This window comes from Aythya marila (genome assembly GCF_965140915.1).
Source record: "Aythya marila genome assembly, chromosome: 1".
Classification (NCBI taxonomy): Eukaryota; Metazoa; Chordata; class Aves; order Anseriformes; family Anatidae; genus Aythya; species Aythya marila.
In genome coordinates, this window is record NC_139042.1 from 67786771 (window position 1) to 67811336 (window position 24566).

General features: G+C 38.9%; 2 protein-coding genes across 9 annotated transcripts in view; one reads left to right on the plus strand and one right to left on the minus strand.

Annotated features, from left to right (window-relative positions):
- REV1 (REV1 DNA directed polymerase) overlaps positions 1-3602 on the plus strand; it is a 54067-nt gene extending 50465 nt beyond the window's left edge. For all 8 annotated transcript variants that reach the window (XM_082774864.1, XM_082774866.1, XM_082774865.1 and 5 more), the window contains 4 exons: positions 126-337; positions 498-657; positions 1633-1735; positions 3186-3602. In XM_082774864.1, the coding sequence (XP_082630990.1) occupies positions 126-337; positions 498-657; positions 1633-1735; positions 3186-3297 (587 nt within the window). In that variant the 3' untranslated portion in view covers positions 3298-3602. The remainder of the gene's footprint in view (positions 1-125; positions 338-497; positions 658-1632; positions 1736-3185) is intronic.
- Positions 3603-4221: 619 nt separating this feature from the next.
- EIF5B (eukaryotic translation initiation factor 5B) overlaps positions 4222-24566 on the minus strand; it is a 32520-nt gene continuing 12175 nt past the window's right edge. The window contains exons 2-24 of the mRNA XM_082774105.1: positions 24293-24418; positions 24127-24211; positions 23076-23721; positions 22371-22591; positions 22120-22270; positions 21097-21192; positions 19964-20056; positions 18521-18604; positions 16875-17179; positions 16113-16220; positions 15867-15977; positions 14734-14801; positions 13478-13619; positions 12254-12385; positions 11483-11665; positions 11162-11323; positions 9612-9743; positions 8742-8873; positions 8538-8614; positions 8252-8416; positions 7135-7273; positions 6430-6591; positions 4222-6014 (exon numbers count right to left, since the gene is read on the minus strand). Of these exons, the coding sequence (XP_082630231.1) occupies positions 5907-6014; positions 6430-6591; positions 7135-7273; positions 8252-8416; positions 8538-8614; positions 8742-8873; positions 9612-9743; positions 11162-11323; positions 11483-11665; positions 12254-12385; positions 13478-13619; positions 14734-14801; positions 15867-15977; positions 16113-16220; positions 16875-17179; positions 18521-18604; positions 19964-20056; positions 21097-21192; positions 22120-22270; positions 22371-22591; positions 23076-23721; positions 24127-24211; positions 24293-24418 (3628 nt within the window). The 3' untranslated portion in view covers positions 4222-5906. The remainder of the gene's footprint in view (positions 6015-6429; positions 6592-7134; positions 7274-8251; positions 8417-8537; positions 8615-8741; positions 8874-9611; positions 9744-11161; positions 11324-11482; positions 11666-12253; positions 12386-13477; positions 13620-14733; positions 14802-15866; positions 15978-16112; positions 16221-16874; positions 17180-18520; positions 18605-19963; positions 20057-21096; positions 21193-22119; positions 22271-22370; positions 22592-23075; positions 23722-24126; positions 24212-24292; positions 24419-24566) is intronic.

Here is a 24566-nt window from a genome sequence, read left to right on the forward strand (position 1 = left end):
TTTTATCTAGGTTATATTTTCCCAATTGATCCATAGATTGTTATGGAAGATGGAGACTTCCTTTTCGATGGAAAAGTATTAAATTTTAAATGTATCAATCACCAACTATTGCTGTGTTTTTTCAGTATCCAAAAATCCTTGCCTACACCCGAAGCATGCGACAATGAAAAACAAGAAAAAAATCAGGAAAAAAAATCCAGTCAGCCCTGCAAAAAAGATTCAGAGTCCTTTGAAAAACAAACTCCTGGGTAGCCCTGCAAAAAACATGCCAGCTACATCTGGAAGCCCACAGAAGCTAATAGATAGCTTTTTGAAACAGGAAGGAACAGCTGCTCAGGTAATTGTAACAGCTTGCTGTGTCCATTTCTTCAGGCTTTGTCCGTGTTCACAAAACCAGCTTGTTTACTGGATTCTTTAGTATATACTTACCTATACGTGCATGTATCTGGTGTTACCGTATTTGTCAGACTGAGCATTACCTACTTCTGTGTTTGCAGCAGCCAGAAGCAGTTCCATCAACTTCGGATTGTTCAAGCCCATCAGCTCTGCAGACTGAACAGCCTGGTTCGTTCAGGCCACAGGCACCCAACCTAGCTGGAGCTGTTGAATTCAATGATGTAAAGACATTGTTGAAAGAATGGATAACAACTATTTCAGGTAAGGGATGGCATACTAGCAATGATCTTGCATCACAAGGAAAGCTGTTTTGTATCACAAGGATACAAAATTTGTATCACAAGGATACAAAAAAGGATTTAAGGATTTCCTTGTCTTGCATCACAAGGAAAGCAGGCTTTTTGTATTTTCTTCCTTCTTCATTCACTCTTGCTTTCACTGGTTGCTTCCCACAGCAGTCTTGCAGTCTTACTGCTTTGTAGTGTTGTAGTAACTTGATTCTTCCTACTCAGTTGTTGTTTTGTGTTCTTGCCAGCTCCTGTTTCTTGCTTACAGCCATGAAAATCCACCTACTTTCTCTTCAGCTCACTTGTCAGGCTCTTGCCGTATGCCTTGATGCTACTTGTATGAAAGGTTTTCCTTATTTTGTCCACCGGGTTAACAGCCATTAGAGTGGGAGATTTCTAAAAGAAATTTCTTTCCTAGGAAGATGTCATTTTAGAGAGAAAGGAATGCATATTTTTCCCCAAAAAAATGACAGAGGAATTTTAGGATATATTGCAAAAGCTTAACACCATTCTTAAATTGTGATTTGAATTTCAACAAAATGTCACACAATTAGCAATCCCTTATTATCCTGGAAAATCTGACCTCCAAGATTCTTCCTGTCCTGAACACTGCTATTCACCTAAGAGTTTCAAAAGAGCTATTCCATTCTAAATCCATATTTCTTTTCCTTTTGGTTAATATGAGCTTGGCTGTAATTTCTCCTTACAAGGGGGGCGGGAGGGAATGAAAAGGAGAGGTTGACAAGCCAGATATTTCAGGTTGTTGCAGTCCATTTATGTACAGAACTTCTGATGCTGGGGGAGATACAGGAATACAGCAGTTGTCAAATTGGCACCTGATAGGCTAACACTGACAATTCTTTCTAGTATATTCTAATTATTCTGTAATAATTAAGTATATTTGGAGAATGGTTCTCTTCATTTTTTTTAATATATTTTTCTTTTACAGATCCTATGGAAGAAGACATTCTACAGGTTGTGAAGTATTGTACTGATCTAATAGAAGAAAAAGACTTGGAAAAGTTAGATCTGGTGGTTAAATACATGAAAAGGTAGCTTAATTGCTAATGTTTGTGATGTTTGGGCTGGTTTTGTTTGCACTTATGCACTAGGTACTTCAGTGTGAGACCACAAGTCTCTTTGGCATTCCACTGAAGAGTGTAAATATTTTAAGCTTAAATTTTATTTTAAAAATGGGGTGAAAAAGGTTGGTAATAAATAGGCAATCTGTGAAAAATTAATGGTATCTTTTTAATATTATTTGCTACAAAGTACTTTGTTTCCAGACAGGATAATTTTTGTTGTCATTGTCCCTTTTCTTCATCCTGTTTTCATTTGTCATGCTGCCTTAGATCTCTCATTTGTTTCATCTGATTTCAGTTCTGTATCCAGATCTGCCTCACCTCTCCAATCCTATTAAATCTGTTTTCATTACTTTGTTACTGTGCTCCGTTTGCTCCTCCCATGTGTCAGGAAGCCCAAGTTCCCTTCATGACGTGCTTACTCACTGATAGCTGCACTGCTCAGCTTTCAGTGTCTTTGGTTTGGAAAATACTTAATTCTCAGAACTAATCAGCACCCAAAGGACTACAACAGTGCAAAAGCTTGGTTACTCTTTTGTATTATGGGATATCTTCAGGTTTCAGAAAACGAGAAATGCTCAGTGCAGTTAACTGCTTTGTTGAATGCTGTACAGTAAATTCTTTATAAAAGTTGGGACAGCATCACATCCTGCTGCTGGTGAGATCAGCACTGGTGGCAGTACGGCTCTCTGAAGGCTCCTACGTGTAGGACAAGGAACAGGAGTCAAACAATACACAGTTGTCAATATGAAACTAATACCAGGTCCTACTAAGCTGTATGTGTAGGGGCCCTCTGCTCTCCTGTAATAGCCATCTGGACGGGGATCTAGAGAGAGAGAGGACACAGGATGCATTTAAAATGCCTGCCTACAGCATTTTCTTCCTTTAATTTGCTTGTAGTGGCAGCTGAATGACAGGTAGCTCATACTTAGCTCTGCGTGTCTGTGATTCTCTTTCACTTCTGGTGATACGCACAATATAGTGCCCTCAACACGTATTATTAAAATGCCTTAATTATGATGGCATTTGTTGGAAGAAGGTTGTAGCACGTATGCCTTGATTTAAGAAAGGAAAGATTGGGATCCAGAATCTTGCCATTTTTGATTCTTTAGTAAAGTTTTTAGAAGGCTACCACTTTAAGCACATGCTTACAACCACTGCAAAATGCTAAGGTTTACAAACTGGTGATACCGTTTACATCAGAAGTATTGCCAGTGAATGTCAGAGGAACCTGTGGCATTAGCTAAGGCTTGGTATATTTGAAGAGAGAAGGCTTTACCAAAATCAAGTCAAAATACACACGGTGTACCATTGTGATCTTGTTTTCCAGTGTGAAGACCAAAAGTAAATGTTTAATAAAAAAAAAAAAAAAAGCAGTTCTGTAGTTGTAATTTTCTCCCTCTTTTTTCCTTCCCTCCAGGTTAATGCAATCATCTGTGGAATCGGTTTGGAATATGGCATTTGACTTCATTCTTGACAATGTTCAGGTAGTTTTACAACAAACTTACGGAAGCACATTAAAAGTTATCTGAACTTGTAGTAAAGAGCTTGATGAGAGCCTGGAGCTCTCTGCTAGCTGTGCCATAAGTGCTTGTGAGGTATTTGCAAAGTGCATGATAGTAATGCCCTGAGTTTTTATAATTTCAAATTTCTTTTTAAACAACAAAGTGTTTTGTACATTTCTTTTCAGAAAGTGCCAAATTTGTCAGTATTGCATGTAAATAATTGTGTTAAAATTCTTTTATTGTAGTATAGAATCTATTTACAAAATGTTTGTTTATAAAGTTTTATGGATTTTTACAGTGAAGTGTTTACAGTTGTTTAATAAAGAACTGTATGTATATTTTTGTACTGATTCCATTTTGTCATGCTTCAGTTGAATACAGCCGATCACTGTTACTAAAGCTGCGGCTTTGGTTCATTTTGCAATGACATGGCTCGACACCATGGCCCTCCACTGATGTTACTGCAGACAGTGTGTGTGTAACACAAACTGCCATTTGAGTCACCAGAGGAGTGTGCTGTGTCCAGAGGGACCTCAACAGCCTGGAGAAAGGGGCTGAGAGGAACCTCAGGAGGGTCACCAATATGCAATTGGACAAAGTCATGGGAAACCCTTTTCCATTTAAGAAAACCAGCTTGGTGACTCTTTCTGTAGAAGAATGTATTTGCTGAAGTTCAAGAAAGTATTTTACTAGTTAGGTGTCAGATACACAGCTTTGATCCCATGAGTGCTGCTCAAGCCATACTCCTAAAGAAAAGAGGATTACTTGTGTTTTCATTCTCTCTCATTGATCCCTGCTTCAAGCCCTTAAATATTTTTTTCAAGGTACCTGCTGCCTTAAAACCTCTTACTGGAGGCATTTCTACAAGGCTCATAACAGCAGCCTGCAAAAATAGTATCATCCTCTTCCATTTCATAATTGAGGAAACAAGAATACATCAAGACCACAGTGTTTCACATCAGTGTTCTTAACTTAAGAACTTTTTATTAGAGTAGCTTTCATGATTGCATAGTTTGCAAAAGAAAATTATTACAATTAAATGCAGTCTCCTCACCGTGACACTTGAGATCATCCTACTCTAAATCACTGACATGCCCAGTGATGTGAACTTGTACCACACGCCAACCATACTGAAAAGGTCCTGGGTCAAGGGCAAGGTTAAAGTCTTAACAAACAAAACAAAGAGTCTGGTAAGTTTGATACGGGAATCCAAGGTGGCACGTCATTACGTGTTCCTCTAATGGAGTTCACACAATCCCTATTGCGAAATTCATGTTTGTCTAACCAGAGAAAATGAAGAAATAAAAGGGACAGAAGAAATGTGATCAGATCAAGCTGCCTGTTACGAGTTAGATTTTTTTTTTTATAAATATTTTAAATGCTAAAAATCTCAGCTACATAAAAGGTCATTATTGATTTTGCTTCAGCTTGTGCTTTTGAGAAGTATTTGTTAGGCATCGCTCACCATGAGTTGGAAATTACCAGGAGAGGACCTGATTACAGGTCGATCTAGGAGGGCAACCAAAGGGAAGGCAGGGTCAGGCAATGCTGGGGTTAGACTGATTCCTGGTCGTTACTTTTGAACTGGTCCAGTCCCGTGATGCTGGATGGCTCGACAGGTCTGAGACAGCGTCCAAAGTCACCGCTTACTTGGGGACGAGTGCTCTGCCTGTGCTTACTGCCACTCTGAAGAGTGGTTGGAAGATGCTGCAGCTACACTCACCTACACCCGCAGTGACCTCTGGTACTTCTGACCTGCTAAACACAATAAAAGGTGTGAGCCACCACGAGCACCATGCACAGCACACGCTCAGCACAGGGAAGAGAAGCCAGAAGAAGCCCCTGCTGCTGGCCAGGCAGGGGGAGGCAAGCCTCAGCCCAGCACCTCCACCGTCTGTAAGGGCCCAGGAGGTGACGTTTGGTTTATTGAAGCAAACTGTAAAACAAAGGGGCTACCATGTCCATCTCCTTTATTTGCGGCTCTGCGTTATAATGATTACAGGTCGACTTTTGATGAACTGTACAAGCAGTAAAAGGCGGCCAACTATGCTTTACATCATTGTTTCACACAAAGCAAATACAGAAATATCCAATTGCCTAATTTTCTATTTAAAAAAATGTCTATAGGCACAAAGCAGAAGAATATTGGAAAAGAGAGTCAAGGGAAGAGGTATGCATAAATAAAGAAGTACTTCTTACATCAAAAATGTCCCAAGAATCACAAAGTCTGCAGAAGCTTGGTTAATCAAATACTGCAGTACTGATCTCATCAGTATAAAAGTGAAAGAGCTTTAGTTCTGTAATAAAAATTCAATTTATTTTACTTTATTTTGGAGAGAGGAGGGAAAAAGGGTGGAAGGAAAGTGTAAGAGAAGAAAGGGCAAACTTTAAAACAGCAGCCAGTATTAGGAAGGGCAGTGGGAAAGGTGAACAGGCACATTGGAACCGTGGGAACATGTAAATTGACCACTGTCAAACCAGTGTAAATTTCTTGGTTTCTCATGGAAAACATTTTATCCACATATTTTCCTCCCAAACATATATCCAACACTGTCTTCAATATACGACTTTGTTGGTAACTTTTAGAACAGGAACAGCAAGTTTATTCCTGCCTCCCCATTGCTGCGAAAAGGTAGCTAGATGATCTCAAACACTTTCTTCAGCTCTACTATAAGCTGCCAGTCAGACTTCTGCATTTCGTCCCTGAACCAGTCCTTCAGAGCGTCGATGGACTGACGGCTGATCTGTAACACACAAGGCAAACCCATCAGAAACACGGATCAGTAACGGTAACTGCTTCCACCACGCCAAGGCCGCTGTGCATTGCACACATCCAAAACCAGGCAAACACGACCGCTGCTCTGAGCACCAGCTACGTACGAAGGTATGCGAACAGCTCGTTTGCCATTTACCCTGTCCGATGCAATGAGCTGCCAGGTATTTTTAGTCACAGTTCATCGTTCCTCTCAAGCAGCACCACTACAGATCCCAAAACAAGGCTACAGAGAAACACTGCTGAACAACGCCACGCATGAATAATTTCAAGTGTCTCAGCCTGATGGAAGGTTGCTAATATTAATTTTCCAGGCTTTGCGCAACATTTCCACTTCAAGCAAGTTACCCATTGCGTCATGAACCAAAAATACAGATGGCTTTTACCTTGCTGACGAGGATGTCTGTTGCTTCAAAATGTCGCCCATACATTTTAGGTGATTCACCAGGAATAGGTTCTATTTTAACACATACTTCTTGGCCTTTCTTTGCAACCTCCACCGGCTTGTGGTTTATTTCAATACTTGTAACTATTCCAATTTCAACAAACTGTAATACAATGAAGAAAGTGTAAGACACGTGAGCAAAACCCGTGCACACATCCTTCTCTAAATTCCTGCCAGTTGCCCATCTGAAGCAACGTATCAGAGCCCACCCCAGAGCAACGCGTATCGCACAGTAAGCGTGCACAGAAAGGGCAGCAGCACCAACCCACCTGTATTTCATCTGCCATACCAATTTGTTGACCTTCAGCATATCAGGATGTGAATTGCCCCCTGACTAGCAACCAGGAACAAATTTTGCTTGTTCCTTTGTATCACAATACAGGAATTGGAAGGGAATTTGGGAGGGAAGCTGACAGCCACAGCCCCGCTTCTTGGTAGGGCACTGCGGAGGCCAGGAGGTGTCTCTCTGCTGCAGGATGCAACTCCCCCAGCAGAGCACAATGCAACAGCTGATCACTGGGAAGGAGATGATCTAACACTGGATCTCATCTCCTACCAAAGGCACACAAATGTTTCCTCGTGCCTTATCCCAGCCACTGCCTGCTCGAACACACGTCTGTGGGGAAGGAAGGAGGCTCTTACTTACGTTTTTGCTAGGTACGCACATGGGAGTGCCCTGCTTCACCTGGCCTGCCTCCACGACGACACCCATCACTATTGGGTCACGGGAGTTGAAAATAAACTGAGGGAGTATTTTCATCTTGCAAGGGAATACTGCTATATGCCTGGGAGACAACAAGGAGAAGGCATTTTGAAATGGTTACTGCAACAGTGCGGGGAGTATTAACGCTTCTGCCTTCTGCTGCACATCCTGGGCATTTATTTCTATCCCAAGTCACATACAGAATAAGCAGGAAAAGGCTCTTGTCCAGTCTTTCTTGTTAATCTAGTCAACGCTCTATCTTACAGAACTATAGGCAACAATAATCACGCATGGCTGGCATGGATTTTATTTTGACTGGTTCGGGCATTGAGACAAGACCGAGACCAAAGGAATACTAATTACAGTATAATTATAATCTCAGAAGAGCATGGGAATAGAAATATTGTTGCCACAATCCAACACAGTGACTCAAGAAATTCTAAATTTTTGTTTCTGAAGAAGTACTTCAAAATGCTGAGCTATACAAACTCAAGTTTTGATTAAAAAAATGCGTATTTTCCCCCACTTACTTAGTTTGTCATTACTGAGGATCAGCTAATGACATTGACTCCAAAAATTAAGTTTTGGATCCTTATAAATCCTTAAAATGATGGCATATTCATGTTATTACCATCACAATTAAGCTGCGTACACTGGAATTGCACAAGCATGAAACAAAAGAACCCAAATCCTTCTGGTTGTTTTCTCAGCCCTGCAAGACTAACCCATCTGTCAGAAACTAAGAAAGGAAACCAAGTATATAAAGCAAACCTTAATAAAAACACTCCATATAACACGATGGGTTTTTGCTAAATCTTGCAACTGCTTCACAACTCCCACCCTACTAAATCTAATCCCAGATGTAAACATTTAGACTAGACTGCCGAATTCCTGAAAATTAACAGTTTATTGTCCTTCTTTCCTGCCTTCCTTCCTATCAGAAATGCATGCTAAGTAATAGTATGCAATCAAGAAGTTAAATGCAATTTCATTTAGTAATAAGACGATTAAAAGATTGCGTTACTTGGAAAGCACACAGAGTAGGATTGCTTTTACTCACTTGAATTCTTCTTGTTTCTGCTTTTTGTAGTCTTGTCTATATTTTGTGAAGGCATCAAATAAGTGATAAATAATTTCAGCACTAAAAATTCGAACTCCTAAACTATCAGCCATTTCCTGTGCGTCGCGTTCAATCCTCACATCAAACGCTAGGATGACTGCATATCTGCAAGTAGAAGTCAAACAGTTTACCTACCAGACAGCCCACAACACTAAAGCTAGGCAGGGGGCCTTCCTGAAACAGCTCTGTGCGTTTATCAACAGGGTAAAGCAAGAAATTTACTTACTGTGGGTCGTGCTCCAACATAACTGATGCCTTCATAACGTCTTTTTTATGGACAGGACCTATATTAATTCCTGCGTACTGTTGAAGAGGAAAAGCCACAGAAATCAGTCACTGACCTTTCTGAGTTGAAAGGAAACAGTTATCAACTAAAACAACAGAACACAACAACAGAAACAACATCAGATAGAGCACAGAAAGTACTTACTGGCACTTCTGATGTTTTAAGAAATTCAAGTAATGCTTCCAAAGACCCTAAAGTAGAAGCCTGGACATAAACACCTTTCTCTTCTAACTTGATTGCATTCAGTGTTTGCTTCAGTTCGTGTATTAGTTCATCCTTTAGAAAGAAAAGCAACTTTTAGTTCTATTGCCATTGTTCCTCAGATTACAAAGTCTGTTCGTGAGCTGCTGAAGTATGACAGCCACACCGACAGGTTTGCAGTACAGGCCACACACAGGCAGCCCTGTGACACGCTGCAGCTTGTTTCTGGCATGAGAAACGCCTGTACTGAGCTACACGGGAGGATTTGGCAAGCAGATGATCACCTAACACAAAGCAAGTGCCCATCTCGGGAGCTGGTAACGTTTCTCCACAGACTGCACGTTGTTCCACCCAACACAGAAAGCTTCTGCCATCACGATGAGTGAATGCACACAAAAAAAAAACGTGTGCCGATACCTTCGGTTGCTCAACTGTACATTAACAAGAACAGAGGCCCCTAAAACCATTAGCTGAAAAGGATTATGAATGCCCTGTATGCAGCAAGGCCTAGGTGGGTATGAAAGCAGAAAGGCCATCTCGCTGCTTCCAGAAGAGTTAAAAACTCTTCTAGTTCAAAGCCATTATCAGGGAAAACTAAGGATCAAGATACCAGAAACATTACCACAGCAACACTTCACATGGACACAAGGCTACAGCATGTTATTGTAACAGTTTTTAAAACACAACCCCACAAAAAAAAAAAAAAAATCAAGCTACTTGCACGCTGAACTCTCAATATTTGAATGAGTTTCATCACCCGAGAACTTAATCACCCCCAGTTTAAGTGTCTCATTTCAGCATCAGCCATCTCACCTTGAGGACTGGGACTTCATCCTCTTTATGAGCTACAAGCAGTGGCAAACCAGCCAATGTTTTTTCCAAATCCTTCCCAAGAATCTTCACACCTTGAGCAGCAACGACCTCTTTGTGCTTTTCATACTGGTTCTGAAAAAGAGAATACACACTGGCAACGAGTCCATGTAGCTGCTACACGGCAATACGAAGTAGGCCAGAATTGCTCAAGATCTTGCCACCAGCAAGCACAGAAGACAGGAGGACAGTGAAGTCCAGCTCTCCCCATCCATCAGTAATTTTGTGTCTACTTCATATTCCTGACATGCACATTTGTCTGTGTTTGTCTGCATGCTCCTCTCCCATCACATTTTGGGAGGGGAAGAGCAGATGCAGCAGCAGGGGAATTGTCTAAGGCAGAGATTCCCCGTGCTTTTCTTTAAGCTGCAAGGCAGGTTCCTTTCTCAAATAAACATTTAATTCCTGCAAACCTCTACTCTTTAGCCCTGCACGCACAGTATTTGGGGTCCTTTTTCAGTGATGACAATTCCCCATGGACTGGCTGAACTAAAATGTATCCTCATTGCCTGATTAAAAAAAAAAAAAATCCAGCTTAATCCAGCTTACCTTGACCCAGTTCCCCAACTAAACATTCCCAAATCAAGTGTCCTTCATCTCAGTGCTGGTACTCTGTACCCCATCTCCCATCAAAGTACCAAAACCCATTTGACAATCTTGCTGACCTGGGAACCCCTGATGAAGTCCCACAAAAGAACTTCACTCTCGTAACAATTTCACACACCACTTTAAATAAAGGGAAGCAAATGGACAGAAATGCTTTCACAGTTCATACCTCACAGCAAACAGGACACATGCATCAGTTTCCAACAAAGCAGAGGATGTAACCTAAGCACAGATGTCAATATTCTTGCCACTCTCTAACAATTATTAAGTTTTTACTGTAAAGCTGCAGCCCAGAGCAGGACATCAGACTTAAGGCTGTGCAAGGCCCTAACCCCAGAGCTGTATCAGGCTGCCAAACATTCAGGTCTATTAGGACTAGGGCAGCAAAACCTTCAACGCTCCTGAAAAAGACACAAAATTCTGCAGAGGTCCTGGGCTTCACCACTCACCAGCTGCTCCTAGCAACTTGCTTGGTTGGTTTTCTTAAATCTAAGTGTATGGGCTTCCTGTTATAGAAAACACTTTAACAATGGGTATTTTGACTCAGAAGTCACTGCACTGGTATACTCTGATTGCTACGGAAGATGAACATCTCCTCCTCACACCTAGCCTCGTGCTTGAACCCCTTACTGAAGTGTAGACATCTTAATCCATGCTGCAAGGGAGCTCCTTGGTACTCTTTGCCGCTGTTATAACAGACACACCAGCAGTTATACGCGTGTACATTCACCCAGAAACACTCGATACGCACTGCTTTCCCCTTCAAGTCACCCTCAGGCTCTGCTACTCTAACTGAATGCTACTAAGATATCAGTTTTATCAAAACCTGATTTTTGTCCTGGTTCTAAATGTTCTCTTCATGCCGATACACCAGGCAGTTTCCATACCTTGACTCGTAGCTCCTTCATAGGAGGAGGCAGCAGCAGACCTCTGATCTGGGTTACTATGGGACCTTCCACCCCAGGAACAATAATGGTGTCTCCTTCTTTCAGGCGCCCGTTAATCAAAATAACATCTATGGTAGTGCCCATGCCTGGTAGTGCTTTAACCTGAATGAAAGGGGAGGGGAAAAAAAAGTTACTCTCCATTTAAACACATCTTTTTTTCCTTTTTTTTTTTTCTCTTCAATTTAAATTATAAGCAAAGTAGAAGGAAGCGGGGGAGGGAGATATTTCTAGGTGAATTTCAAAGAATAGCTGCTGAGTTACCTCCATGACTTGAGCTCTCAGTTCTTGACACTCAGCCAGTCTCTTGGTCAGCATAGTTTGCGTTAGCTCAACGAGAAGAGCTATCAGACTTCCCATGCCATCCCCTGTGTGAGCAGAGGTAGGTACAAGAGAAACAAAAGTGCGGGGATCCTTATTCTCATAAAACAAGGCAGCATTCAAGCCCTGGAATCAGGATTAATAGTTACTTAGGGAAAAATACATACGTACATACACACACACACACACCCCAGTATTAACAGCAACATCCAATCCTAGCCAACCACTACTGAATTTTTCAAATTAAAAAAGAACAAAGTTACTGAGGGTATACCATGCAACATGTAACTTAAACCCACGGTTGGATGTGGAACAGGATAACCCTACAAAGCGAATTACCACATGTAGCTTCTGGACACCATTGTATGTCACCAACAGATGTTCCCAGAATTGATGTGACTCATGCCCTGCCAGTGTCCGAGGGAACAAGGGCCAGATGGGTTTCCCTCTGGCAATTCCCATGGAGGGAAAGAATAGGGACAGAGAACTTGATCTGCTCTTCATGACTTCACTGACCGTGCACAGCAATTAGCTGCTACTTGTCTCCAAACCAGAACTCCAAAGATGGAGCGGTTAAAAGAGCTGGATTTAACAACAAAGCTTGGTTCGTGTGTGCTAAACACCAGTGTGTCAGAAGTGACCAAAAACACCACACCCACACACACCATTTTTGCTACCACTTCTATTAACAGAAGCTTGAATATCCCAACCTACCTGTTTCGCAAATTCCACTATAATGGCTTTTGCACGTTCTTCAAATTCATCTTTTGTATTCTTTTTCTGCTTCTTTAAAGTTACGGCTACATCTGTGTCTGGACTTTTTTTCCAGTCATACAACCTATCAATCTGAGAAAACACAGTAATACATCATCTCATGCAACTCAAAGGGCATCTTTATGTTTAAGTCACAACGTGAAAAATACTTTATGAGCCAGCATAGCTAGCCATCCATTTGCTCCACTAGACAAGTTAAATCTGTTTGCTTTGAAGCAAATATTCTTTGTATGTATTTCCCCAATGTCAGAGTATTTCAGGATAGCAATGCTACTTCAGACATTAACATTTCCAATTATAATAATCAAAGTTCATATGGAAAACGTATTATCATTACATACATTACATTAAACATTACATCACGTTTAGGAGAAAACATTCAGATGAAAAAGACCTATATATAGCTTCACATACACAAATCATGAGGTTATTTTTTTTATTATTATTATTTGAAAAGAAACTGCACTCATTTTACAAATGAGTAAAACTGAGGGGTGAATTTGAACCCTTTCCTGTGCTGCTCATAGAGAAGGTTGGGGCTGTTCAAAACACACAACTGGGTGATTTCCTCATTATAATTCATATAAGTCATCACAAATACAAACAGCTCTACCACCACAAGTTGTTATGCAAGGCACTTCTACCAACAAAGCTGAAAATAACTAGCTTTACCACCTATTACTGCAGAACCTGAAATCTTTCCCACTGGTGATCAAATACTGGTGTTCAATGAGCCCAAAAGACAGCTTGTCTTCAAGTCACAAACTAACGAGTATCAGTAGCTAAAATAAAACAGGGCTTTTAAAGATGAAGTTAAGTCTTTCAATAGTATAAAAAGGAAAATGCAATTGAATGCAAGTCCATGTAAGTACTTATGAGAAAAAAAATGAAGTACAGCTTCCAGAAACGTGAACCATTTACTGAAGTTCTTTAAGATAAACTTATCAGTGAGAACTCTGAAACAAAGTGCCAGATTGTTCTGCAAAGCTTCTGTAAAGCACCTGGGGTATCAAGGACAACAAAAAATGCAACAGAATGGATCTAATAACCACTGCTTCAGTCTTTGCACAAACAATTCAAGTTCATGAAAGAAAACTGAAAAATGGCAGATGCAAAATACATTAGAGTACAAAAACATACTATTAGAGGGAAAAGCGATCTTACCTTGTTGAGAGCTACTATAAAGGGGCATTTCTTAGATTTCAACAGATTTATTGATTCAATTGTCTGTGGCTCCAAACCATGCATGATGTCAACTACGAGAATGGCGATATCACAGAGTGAGCTTCCTCTATTTCTTAGATTGCTGTAGCATTAAAAGAAAAAAAAAAAGTCACATAGCAACAGAACTTTAAGAAAAACACCAAATACCATGTCAAACTTGCATTGACCAACAAAAAGCTAAAGCTGATCAAGTAGTTATTTTCACTTCAGAAATACAAAGGGCTATCAATCAATGAAACATTGAAATTACACTGTAAGCATAAAGCCCATTTAACAGAATATATTTGAGTACATGTAAGCAAAAATAAGAAACTACAATTCCCCTGACAGTTTTCCTACTATTATATACTTTTTTCAAGCTAAGATGCATTGCTTCATTTTGAATGAGAATTGAGAAGGTTACAGTGAAATCTGAATGAGACAGATCATAACAAATTACTACATGAACACTAAGATTATCAGACGTGCGTGGTGTTGGATAAAACCTGTCTAGAAAATGAAGAGCTGTGACAGGATTGTAAGTGACAGGATGCCAAGGAACTGATCAGAACTTTATCAAGTGCCCTAGGACCTGGCATTTCCGTGCTTTTAAAGGGTTATGTTCAAGAATGTCACATCAAAGTCTTAATCCTTCTGTTTGGGGATTTCACCCGAGCACCACCTCAGCAAGAACAGTTCTGCACACCATCTTTTAAAGTTAAAAGCTGATTTTGCACTGTTTTTTCTAGACAGCATATGAACACTGGTAGGAGTCAGTCAACTTGTGCAACTGGTAACTTGCAGTCTCATGAACTCAGTTACCTCAGCTGGGACACTGAACTGGAGGCTAGGAGAGAAGTCCCAATTTTTCATACCAGAGTACTTAGGTCATTGGACATCCTCACCTGTTCTTCCCTGGCTAGCTTCTCATCTCCATCTTTCCTCTTACATTATTTAGAAAAAAATATAATTATGTGCTTTTTATGATATTCATGGCTGAATCGTCATGAAGACGGGAAATTAATCAGATATAAAAGGCCAGGTATTAACCAGACATATAAAGCACCCACAAAATAAGCAAATCTGCTTATTCTTCTAGTTCAATTTTTATAAAGGGAGAAGAAACACAATGAATTAGGCAAAGACACAGTGCTTTGTTAAAAAAAAAAAAGTATGCAGCCATCACTTCTGGGAAGTATTGTGAGAATGAACATTACCTGAAAGACTCATGTCCTGGAGTGTCAATTATCAGCATTCCTGGAATTTTTATGTTCTCTCTGTCAAACTAACATTTCAAAATATTAGTCATCTTGGCAAGATCATGCAAGAAGAAAAAGCTTAAGACCTGGCAGCTTACTGACAGTATTCACTTCAAAAAAATGCAGTTACATGTTTTAAGGAAGGCCAGCACCCTCCATAAAAACAAAATAAAGCTGATTTCAGCATAAAAAAAAAATACAATGCAGCACAACCCCTATCTATCCAGTAGCCAGAAGCTCAGATAACATTTTAAGATGGGGGGGAAATAGCACAAAAAACACGTTCAGTCTGGTGAGATTTACCATCCTTATTGTGAATGTTTTCTCCTTCTCCACTGATTTTAATTTATTTAAAAAAAAAAAAAAAAAAAAGTGAGTTAAGTTTTTGTAGGAAAAACACTTATTATAAAATGAAGAGAGATTTTACTGTTTGTGGCATTTAGCTCTTGTAAAAGCCAAACTCATCGCTACTTTCAGTAGCAGCCAAATGTTCTGGGCAAACCTTCCTCATTAAACATCTCAGCACTTGGCTGACTAGTTTTAGAATTACTGAACTGAAGTTCTTAAATTACAAGTAGTATTTCCATCCCTCAGAAACAGCCATCACTACCAAGGTTTTTCAGTCAGTTGCTGCAAGCAAAATAGAATGTAGTACCCAGAACAAGCAATACACAACAGTTACTATAACAATAAAATTACCTGTGAATTGGCCCAATTTCAGCACACAGAGTAAAACAAAGCTTTTTTAAAACAGAAGATATACTCAGTAAGTTTTGAAAGTCTTGACTTACTATCAAAGTATTGACAAATAAGCAGGCCGTGCACAGAGCAGGCAGTTATTTGCGTAGTTTTCTGAAGTTGCAGTGCATTAACTGAAACCAAATGTATCAAATAAAACTGAAAATTGAGACAGCCTCCCATTTTAATTTGGAGATGGGAAAAAGAGGATAGGAATTAAAAACAAATCAATGCCAATACTGGAAATGGTGTAAAAGGCATCTGCTCTTGTTGGGAAGTCTCACAAGGCCTACGTAGTAACCAGCTTACAATTAAGTTTTTTTAAAAACAGTCTTTGAGGTGCCATTACTTACATTTTTCACCATCTTAGTTTGTTCATTAATAGCTTCAAGGGGTACATTAGTCGCACCGATCTGCTGAGTGATACCACCAGCTTCACTGTCCTGTACATGAGTATGGCGAAGCTAAAGACAAAAAATACATAGATTTACATTAAGAGGCCATTTAAAATAGTCTCTTTGAGTGCAATTCTGTTTTTAACCAACAAAACACACATGTGTAAGATGCATGGAGGGGTGCCTTCGCATTCTGTATCTTACCTTATCTAAAATTTTGGTCTTGCCTGTGTCTACATGCCCCAGGACACAAATAACTGGTGCTCTGAGTTTTTCAGTGTTCACATTTTTGCTATTTTCAGCTCGTCGCTTCTACATAAAAGACATATGAAAATTGTTAAGTGTAAAGAATTTCCTGAACTGATTACATGCATACCCAAAACAAAGCTAATTGTGGGACTTAAATTTTCCAGGCAATTCAAAGACTGACATTCCCTGTTTGGAAAGTCAAAAAATCTTACAGCTAAGAGTTGAAATGGGTTTTTTTGTTTGTTTTTTTTGTTGTTGTTTGTTTGTTTTGGGGGAAGGGGTGTTGTTACAGTCTAGTAGGCTAAGTTATTATATCAACTAACACGTAGCTTTGCTGATAATGAAGTCTGAAGGAGCATCTTGGGTAAGGAAATAGAGAGCATAAGCAGACACAAAAAGCATTGAAAAATTCAGAAATACAGCTTTAAAAAATTCTCAAATATTCATCTACAAAGGATAAAAGCCTCTTTCACCAGCAGAGAGAGAAAGGTGGGGAAGAATGACACTAAAGTACACATTCTTTGTGATCAAGTTGCCTTGCATCAGCAGAATCAAATATTTTTCCTCAATTAAGCCAATTTTTGGACCTGTCTAAATATTAGTCACAACACAGCCATCATTTTGACAAATATGGCTAAACGGCCTTTCCGTGAACAGAAAATTAAGTTGTTTCTCATGCAATATGAAAATTTCTCAAATAAAGCTGCATCCTAATACCTCAATTCTCCGTTTAGCTTTGTCATAAGCACGTTCTTCCTTAGTGCGGTCATCATCCGAGTCGTACTCGGAATCAGAGCTGATTTCCTTGCTGGGCTTTTTTTCCATAGATTGTTTTCCAGTAGCTTGGGAGTCTGCTTCTCTCTCATCTGAAGTCTTTTCATCTTCATCATCACTCCCTTCACTTTCTCCATCTTCAGATTCTTCACTCTCCTCCTCTTCTTCATCCTCATCCTCTTCCTCCTCCTCTTCTTCCTCATCCACTTCATTTTGTTCTTTGACTTCAATGTGGACAGGTTTGCTCTCTGTCAAAAAAAATAAAGTAAAAATTCTCTTAAATTCAAATTTCTGAAGGAAAGGACAACAAAACAAAGAAATGAAGAGAGTCTATTATCAGAGTGAGGACTTGAGATTAGGTTCCATTCAAGAAGCGCTATGCAAATTCATTTTCTAACTTTAAATATAGAAAGTGCTTCATGTTGAGAGTTACAGACTTAAGTGTTTAGAACCTGTGAGGGCAGAGTAAATTTGGGGTGAGGGGAGGAATAATATTATCAGCACTCTTGCACTTGAAGTCATTTTCAAAAATTCAGGGAAGTGACATCCTCTAGAACTCTATGCACTTCAAAATGAAATGGATGCACTAACACCTCTAGACAAAAAAAAAATAAAATCCAAATTCAACACAATATGGATTCAGTGAATTACTGATTAGGAATGTGTATTTAAGCAGGAGAAACAATGAGAACAATTTTTCTCTTCTACATCTTTAAAAATCACATCCTAAGGTTTTATAGAATGTTAAGAGGTGGTTAATATTTTTCAGATGAATTCTTCAGTAAACAAACAAAAACAAACTATCAGAAAGTAATTTTCTTTCTTGGAAAGCTTCTCATTAATCATACTTGCTAAATCATAAGAGCAAGACAAGCTAATGGACACTCTTTGAAGCTCTACGAGGTTTTCCTTACAGAGTTGCTAGTAGGCTCACTGCTCTACAAGATTAGCGATGTTTCCTTGCTACACTAAAAGCCAACAGCTTAGTAATACACAAAATCCAATTCCCAGGAAGGTTCTTTTTCTGGATCACATTTGCAGATCCTTCAAATCCAAGCAGCAAGAAGTGGGATGTGACATTCTCCCCTAGGATAGTGACGACAGACTTTTAAGAAGGTACTTTAAAATAGAACATTCCAGCAGACCATAACCACAAAAACACGTAATGAAATATGAAGTTTTGAAGTTTTCAGGGCTGAGCAAATCAAAAATACTTGAAGAATAGTTTTTGATTTCTTCTTAAAGACAGATCACGGAAGTACTAACTACAGTAATCAACTCCTGTTCAGGAAGATTTGCAGCAATGCAACATACTCCACTACTGGAGAAAATCTGGAAGATTTCTTACTGGAAGAAAATCCCTGAGAAGTTATCCCTACAGTCTTGAAATGAAAAGCAGTTAATGAAAAGCTCTGCCTTTGAGGAATAGAGGACCTTATAACTACTTCCTATTACACTTGCCTTGTAATTCATTTAACAGGAGGGAGGAGGGGAATCTAAACACAATACTATTTTCTAAAGAGACAAAAATTAAACCTAAAGAATCTTGTTAATCAGAAAAAGCATCTATTTGGTATTTACATGCCCACCTTTCTCTCCATCTTCATCACTAACCATAGCTTCCCAGTCATCCAAACCCGTATCTTCTGCTTCTTCTTCTTCCTCCTTCTCTTCTGAAATGAAGAAAACCAACATTAAATGAAAAAGAAACAGCTCATCCGCATACAAAAGGTTTAGATGGCCTTTCGTTTGGCATAATGACAAAAGCTCACAAGTTTGCTACCATAATTCTACCAAATTATCTCCACATTCCCTGAAGAGAAAATGCCACGTACTTAAGAAATATATAATAGTGCCTGCATAATTCATGCCATGCAAACTTCTAACAGAATCGTGTTCCTTGTCAGAAGCTGCCCAATTAACAGCTAGCCATGTGTAACAAAGTGACAGAGAAACAAATTAAAACTGTAACCAAACTTGCACTCTTTAATTAGCAATAAAATAACAAAGTATCTATAGAAAGTGCTATTTTAAGACTCCAGGTGAGTTAACACACTGTAATACATCTTGAATTCTAGAAACATCAAAATATTAATTCCAGCAGGAGCTCAACTAAATACGAGACTGAAGCCTTTAAATGACAAATGGAAAAAAAATACAGACTTTAATGCTTCTTCTGGAGAGGATTAAAACAAAATATAGACATGACATTTCAGGTATTTCAAATGAAGAAAAAAAAAAAAAAAGGGTAAATTCCAGACTGCTAGAACATTAACTAGGAACTAACATTCTGCCAGACAGTCCTTCTCTTTTATTGCACTGGAATTGCTCCTTCAAGAGATAAATCAAGCTAGAATTAGAGTATACGTTCAACTTGATTTTCATAAAGCTGGAAACTTTATCAGTACTTTTCTGACTGAAGAATGAAAGGTAAAAACTGAAACTGTCCCCTAACTGAAGATGACGCCCAGTACAAAGTTACTTTGCCAAAACAAATACTGAGTGTAAGCAAAAGTAAAGGCAGCAATCACTCACTAGGCTGATACTGCCTGTTTCACAAGCTAATCCACATTCACTGTATCCAGCACTTAGGAAAAACGAAATACTTGGAATCAAGAATACAGTCACAGTGAAGATTACAGTATTGATACCAGAAGCAGCGTATTTCTCCCCCACTCCCGTCTAAGAGCTGACAAAACAGCCCTTTTAAAAAGCAAATGAAAAGTTAAAGGAGCTAATCGTAAGGCACTGAATGCACCTATATGACAGCTGACTAAGCTAATTGAACACTGGAGTTCACCCAGAATAAGAGACCTTTGCAATCTCATTCTGAAGCTTCACACCTTTTTATTCCACAAAATTCCATTAGTTCTTCCTTTAGAAAATAAAATAAAATTAAAAAAAAATAGCAACTGCCTCAAGAAAGGATGGCCACTCAATCAACAAGGTACAGAGGACGGGTGTTAAAAACAGTACAATACTTGCCACGCAGTCTTATTACACACTTTAGGTTTATTAGCATTACTACTAACCTGGCTCTACTGGAAGAGGAGTCTCTTCTTTCACTGGTGTTTCTAGTTCTACAGCATCTTCAGCTGGGGAAGTTACCTCCAAGCTTTCTGAAACTACAAAAAAAGCAAACTAGTTGCTACATTCTTTCAAAGTGCAAAATATAGTTAGACATACAGTTTCTTATTTAAGTTCCATTTTTAAGTTGTGCTGTTAAAAAGTAAACAAAATTTGAGTTTAATACCAAACTAAGTGAACTCCCATCTACTAGGCTAAAATAAACCTAAAGCACACAGCTGACTTGAGAAACATCTGGCCTGCCATGCAGTTAAATACATTTGTGTGATAAGTCGGTTATTGGACAAAAGGATTACCACTGCTTTTGAACATCAAAAGAAATCCCATTTTCTTAAAAATACGAGAGGAAAATGAACCAGTACTAATGAACTACCTCCTTCTTGTTCTATTGTTCCATTAAAAAAAAAAAAAAAGAGAAAAACACCACTTCAATTCAGATGACCAGCTTTCACAATCCTTTATACTTTCTTAAGAGGAAGGTAGCCACATAATTCGTTGAATGTAAAAAAACACAGCTGAACAACAACAATAAAACTGAAGCAAGTGTTTTGGTTTTAAACCAAGGAATAATCCTGGAAAGAGCCACAGTAGTACCCCCAAAAGAAAAATCAATGTTTTTATATATAAGTAAACAAAAAAAAAATCCCTCCAACCTATAAAGAGAGGAACTTGAACTGGGATCAGTCCTCTTTCACCCTAAGACTTTAACTTTGACATAATTACAAGTCGTTGTTACTTACACTACATTGATTTAACCTACACACACATGCGAAGCATCTAGCCTCACATTCTTAAAATGCTGTTACATTCTGCATAATTTAAATGTTGGATATGTAAAGAAAGAAAAAATGTTAGGGGAAAAAAACAGCCAAGTAGATCATAAAGCAAAGGATTAAGTGAGCAGTCTTCAAGAAACCTTTCAGATCTTAATGTATCAGCACTTGCATGGGGAGTGGGGGTGTCAGAAAAACCTTGCAGGCACCCTAAAGTGCAATTAGTTTAGGATTAGCTAATATATCCCACAAACATTTCCTGAACTGTGACTAATAAATTAAGTATTCCTATATGCAAACCACACCTTCTTTATTTTCTGGCTGCTGCTGCTTCTTTTTCTTCTTGTCTTCATATATTGGCCTCTTCTTTGGCACAGAGTCTTTGGATGGCACTTCAACACCTGCAGAAACATTATTTAAAATCATTTAATTACTGTTGTACCTTCTGAAACACTCAACATTCTTCCAGCTACCCACGTGATTCACTGTGTTGAATTGAGCAAAATCAAGTTGTAGCAGTGCAGAAATGTAAGGTTTCTAGTAATTATAACAAGGACTGAAGAGAATTCATGGCCTTAGCTTGATTAGTAGAAACGTGATAGTAAAAAAGTTTCTTCAACGGGTACAAACACAGTGGTTCTCTACAAATATAAAAGGACTGATACTCAGCCTCTGGAATTCTCTTCTTTCCTCAGCCACATAAATAAATTACCAGGCAGGAATTAGGAGATGGGATTACAATATTCTGGATAAATTTACCTCATTGAAAGGAAGAAGCAGATTAAATTTGACTGAATAGCAGGAAAGCTTCTATATACCCTTTTCCTGACAGAAATGTAAGGAGATACACTGTTCCTATAGACTAACTGGAGGCAAAGTAACCTACTTGCTTAAGAGAGTACATGAATTAATCCAAGAGGATACAGATCACGAGTCTTACAAGAGCTGCAGCCCAGCTCATCTGCTTTTCCTGACCTTTGGATTAGGCAATGGAATTAAGTTATTTTTCACAGAGTTCGATAACTAGCATCTTTAAACTACACGTGGAGTGCATTAAGAAGCTGGATATTTTAAGTGCAAGATGAAAATATACAGACATCAAGAACTACTTAAAAAAAAAGGCCATAGTTCAACACTGCTAAAACACATCTACAGCACAGTAACTTTATGTGGAATTACTGTGCTGATTTGAGCAAAGTAATTGCCCACCTGGCCCCAGATAGAGAAAAACACATGCGAAGAGCAGTAAGGAAACTAAAATGATTTTTTTTTTTCAGTTGGTTGGTTGGTTTTTGAAGAAATAATCATACCACACCTCTACAGCTTACCCTGAGCTTGGAGCAGTTTAAGCGTAGCCTCTGCTCTGGCTCTGGCTTCTCGCTGAGCTTTTGTTAAAAGTTTTCCCTCCTTCTTCAAACGCTCCTTCCTCTCTTTTTCTTTCTGCTTCTTTCTTTCTTTCCTCTCTTGTTCTAATCGTTCCTAGAAAAAGGTTGAAAAACACACAAATTTTAAAGCACTCTTTGCACTACACCAGCAAGGGTACAGGTTAAGATTACCTCTCCCTTATTTTATGCAGTACCTCCTCTTTGCGCTTAGCTTCTAATTCCTCTAGTCGTCTTATGCGTTCTTCTTCTTCTCTTTTTGCCCGTTCCTCCTCCTCTTTCATTTTAGCCAAGGCTTCTTGCATAGCTTTAACTGTGGCTTTACTGGGCCCCTTTTTCTTCTCTTTTTCTTTTTCTTCTTTCTCACCTTTCTTTTTTTTCTTGTCTTTTTTCTTTTTGTCTCCTTCATTGTCATCAGCTACGGAAAGAAGAGGCGCAAGATCAAAGACCCCAGAAATTTTAAGGACTCCAAATACAAATACTGTTTCAAATACTATAAATAACTCCAAATGAGGAACATTTTCACTTGGCTACTACATAAGCACTTCATTATGAAAAAATAAAACTCCAAAGTTATAAAGACAGGGCCTGAAGTCTTAATGTAACAGATGTCTAAGAATAATTGGACTGAAAAATGATGTTTGCATTATAGAACTGTTACGTACATATGGTAATGAGAAATCACCATCTGGCTTTTGTTTCCCCCTGTACCTGAGCAAACTACAAGCCAGGAAAAAAACAGCCACAGGTGAGCCAACACAAAGAGACAGACAAGGCTACCGAGCGTCTAGGATTCCCAACTTAGAATAAAGCAACAAAGCCATCCTCAAAGCCTGCCAACTCTCTGGTCTTATATAAAACTACAGTGTTAAAATTATAGTTTTAGAAACCAAGTTACAAACCCTCTGCTCCTGCAGGAGTCTCTCCTTTTTCCCCAGTGGCAGGGGCCATGACTTCAGGAGAAGCCTTCTCTTCACCTTTTTTTGGAGCTTCCTTCTGCTTTGCTGGTTCTTTACCACCTTCTAATTCTTCTTTCTCTTTTTGTTTCCTCAGCTTGGCTTTTTCTTCCTCGCGTTTTTTCCTTTCACGTTCTTTTTTTTCTGCCTTCTTCTGAGCCACTGTTTTTACTTTGAATGAAGACTCTTCTTCCTCATCTCCACTTTCAGCTGCAGGAGCGGACTTGGGTTTTTGGTTTTTCTTTTGTCCTTTTCTAGGCTGGGAGACGTCATCTGATTCATCACCGCTCTCACCTGTAGACAATGTCCCCACACGCTCTTTGCTTTTCTTAATGTTAGTATCATCTTCTGCCACCTCGTGCTTTTTATTTGACTTCTGAGTTTTCCCTTTGTTTTTCTTAAGCTGAATCTCAACATCATCATCATCGCTGCCAGAAGGCATGTCTTGTTTTGCTTTCTGAGTTTTTTTAGATTTTGTATCTTTATGTTCCTCTTCCTCACTGTCATAGTCATTTTCAAGATTAGCTTTTTTATTCTTTCCTTTCTTTTTTTTGTCTTGTTTTGATAAGCTTTCTTCATTGTCATTTTCAGCCTGGTAATTAAATGATTAAGAAATCAGCCATGAAAAATGACATGCTATTGAGAGCTAAGCAGCAGCATTCAGAGATGTCAAGAAAAACTTCTCTTTAATATTAAAGACCAAGTTTGAAAAGCAGGAATTGTTACTGATGAGTATACGACACTCGGCCAACAATTAAAATTTATTCTGATTGACTTTGAATAATTATCTGCATTGGAGACATGGCTTGTGGTAAAATATTGCACAGTTGACGCTTACTATTAAATTATGATTGAGTATAATCAAAAATATATACCAGTTGCTAAGTCTCCCCTAGGAGCCCCAGCCACACTGCAGCACCAGAACTATTCTGGGACAGAGGTGTCCTGTATTCCAGCTAGTTCCTAGTAAACAGCCCCCTTCCCTCCCATCGTTCACCTTTCCTGCAGAAGGTTCCCTGTCAGCTTTGCCTCCTTGTGCCTCTATCGACAGTTCTTCCAGCTCCTTCAGGATATCATCTTCACTAAAATAAGAAAGAAGTTACAGTACTTAAGTAAATGAGCTTTTGCATTATGAAATAAAGACAGATGGGAAAAAATCTTACTCAAAATCCTGTTTCTTCTTCTCTTTTTTCTTTTTGCCTTTGGATTTCTGAGGTTCTTGCTCCTTCGCAGCTCCGGCACCTTCTATCTCAGCAGCAAGGGCATCAATATCGATATCATCTTTTGCTCTAAAATATAAAAGGAAAGCAGGGTTTATCAAGAGTTTAAAAGTTTGCGCAAGTAGAAGCCCTTTGCATAAAACAAAAAAAAGCTTCAAAATATAAGATCAAAGAGAACATGAGTAAGTCAGGGACAAAAAAAAAAAAAGAAAATCAT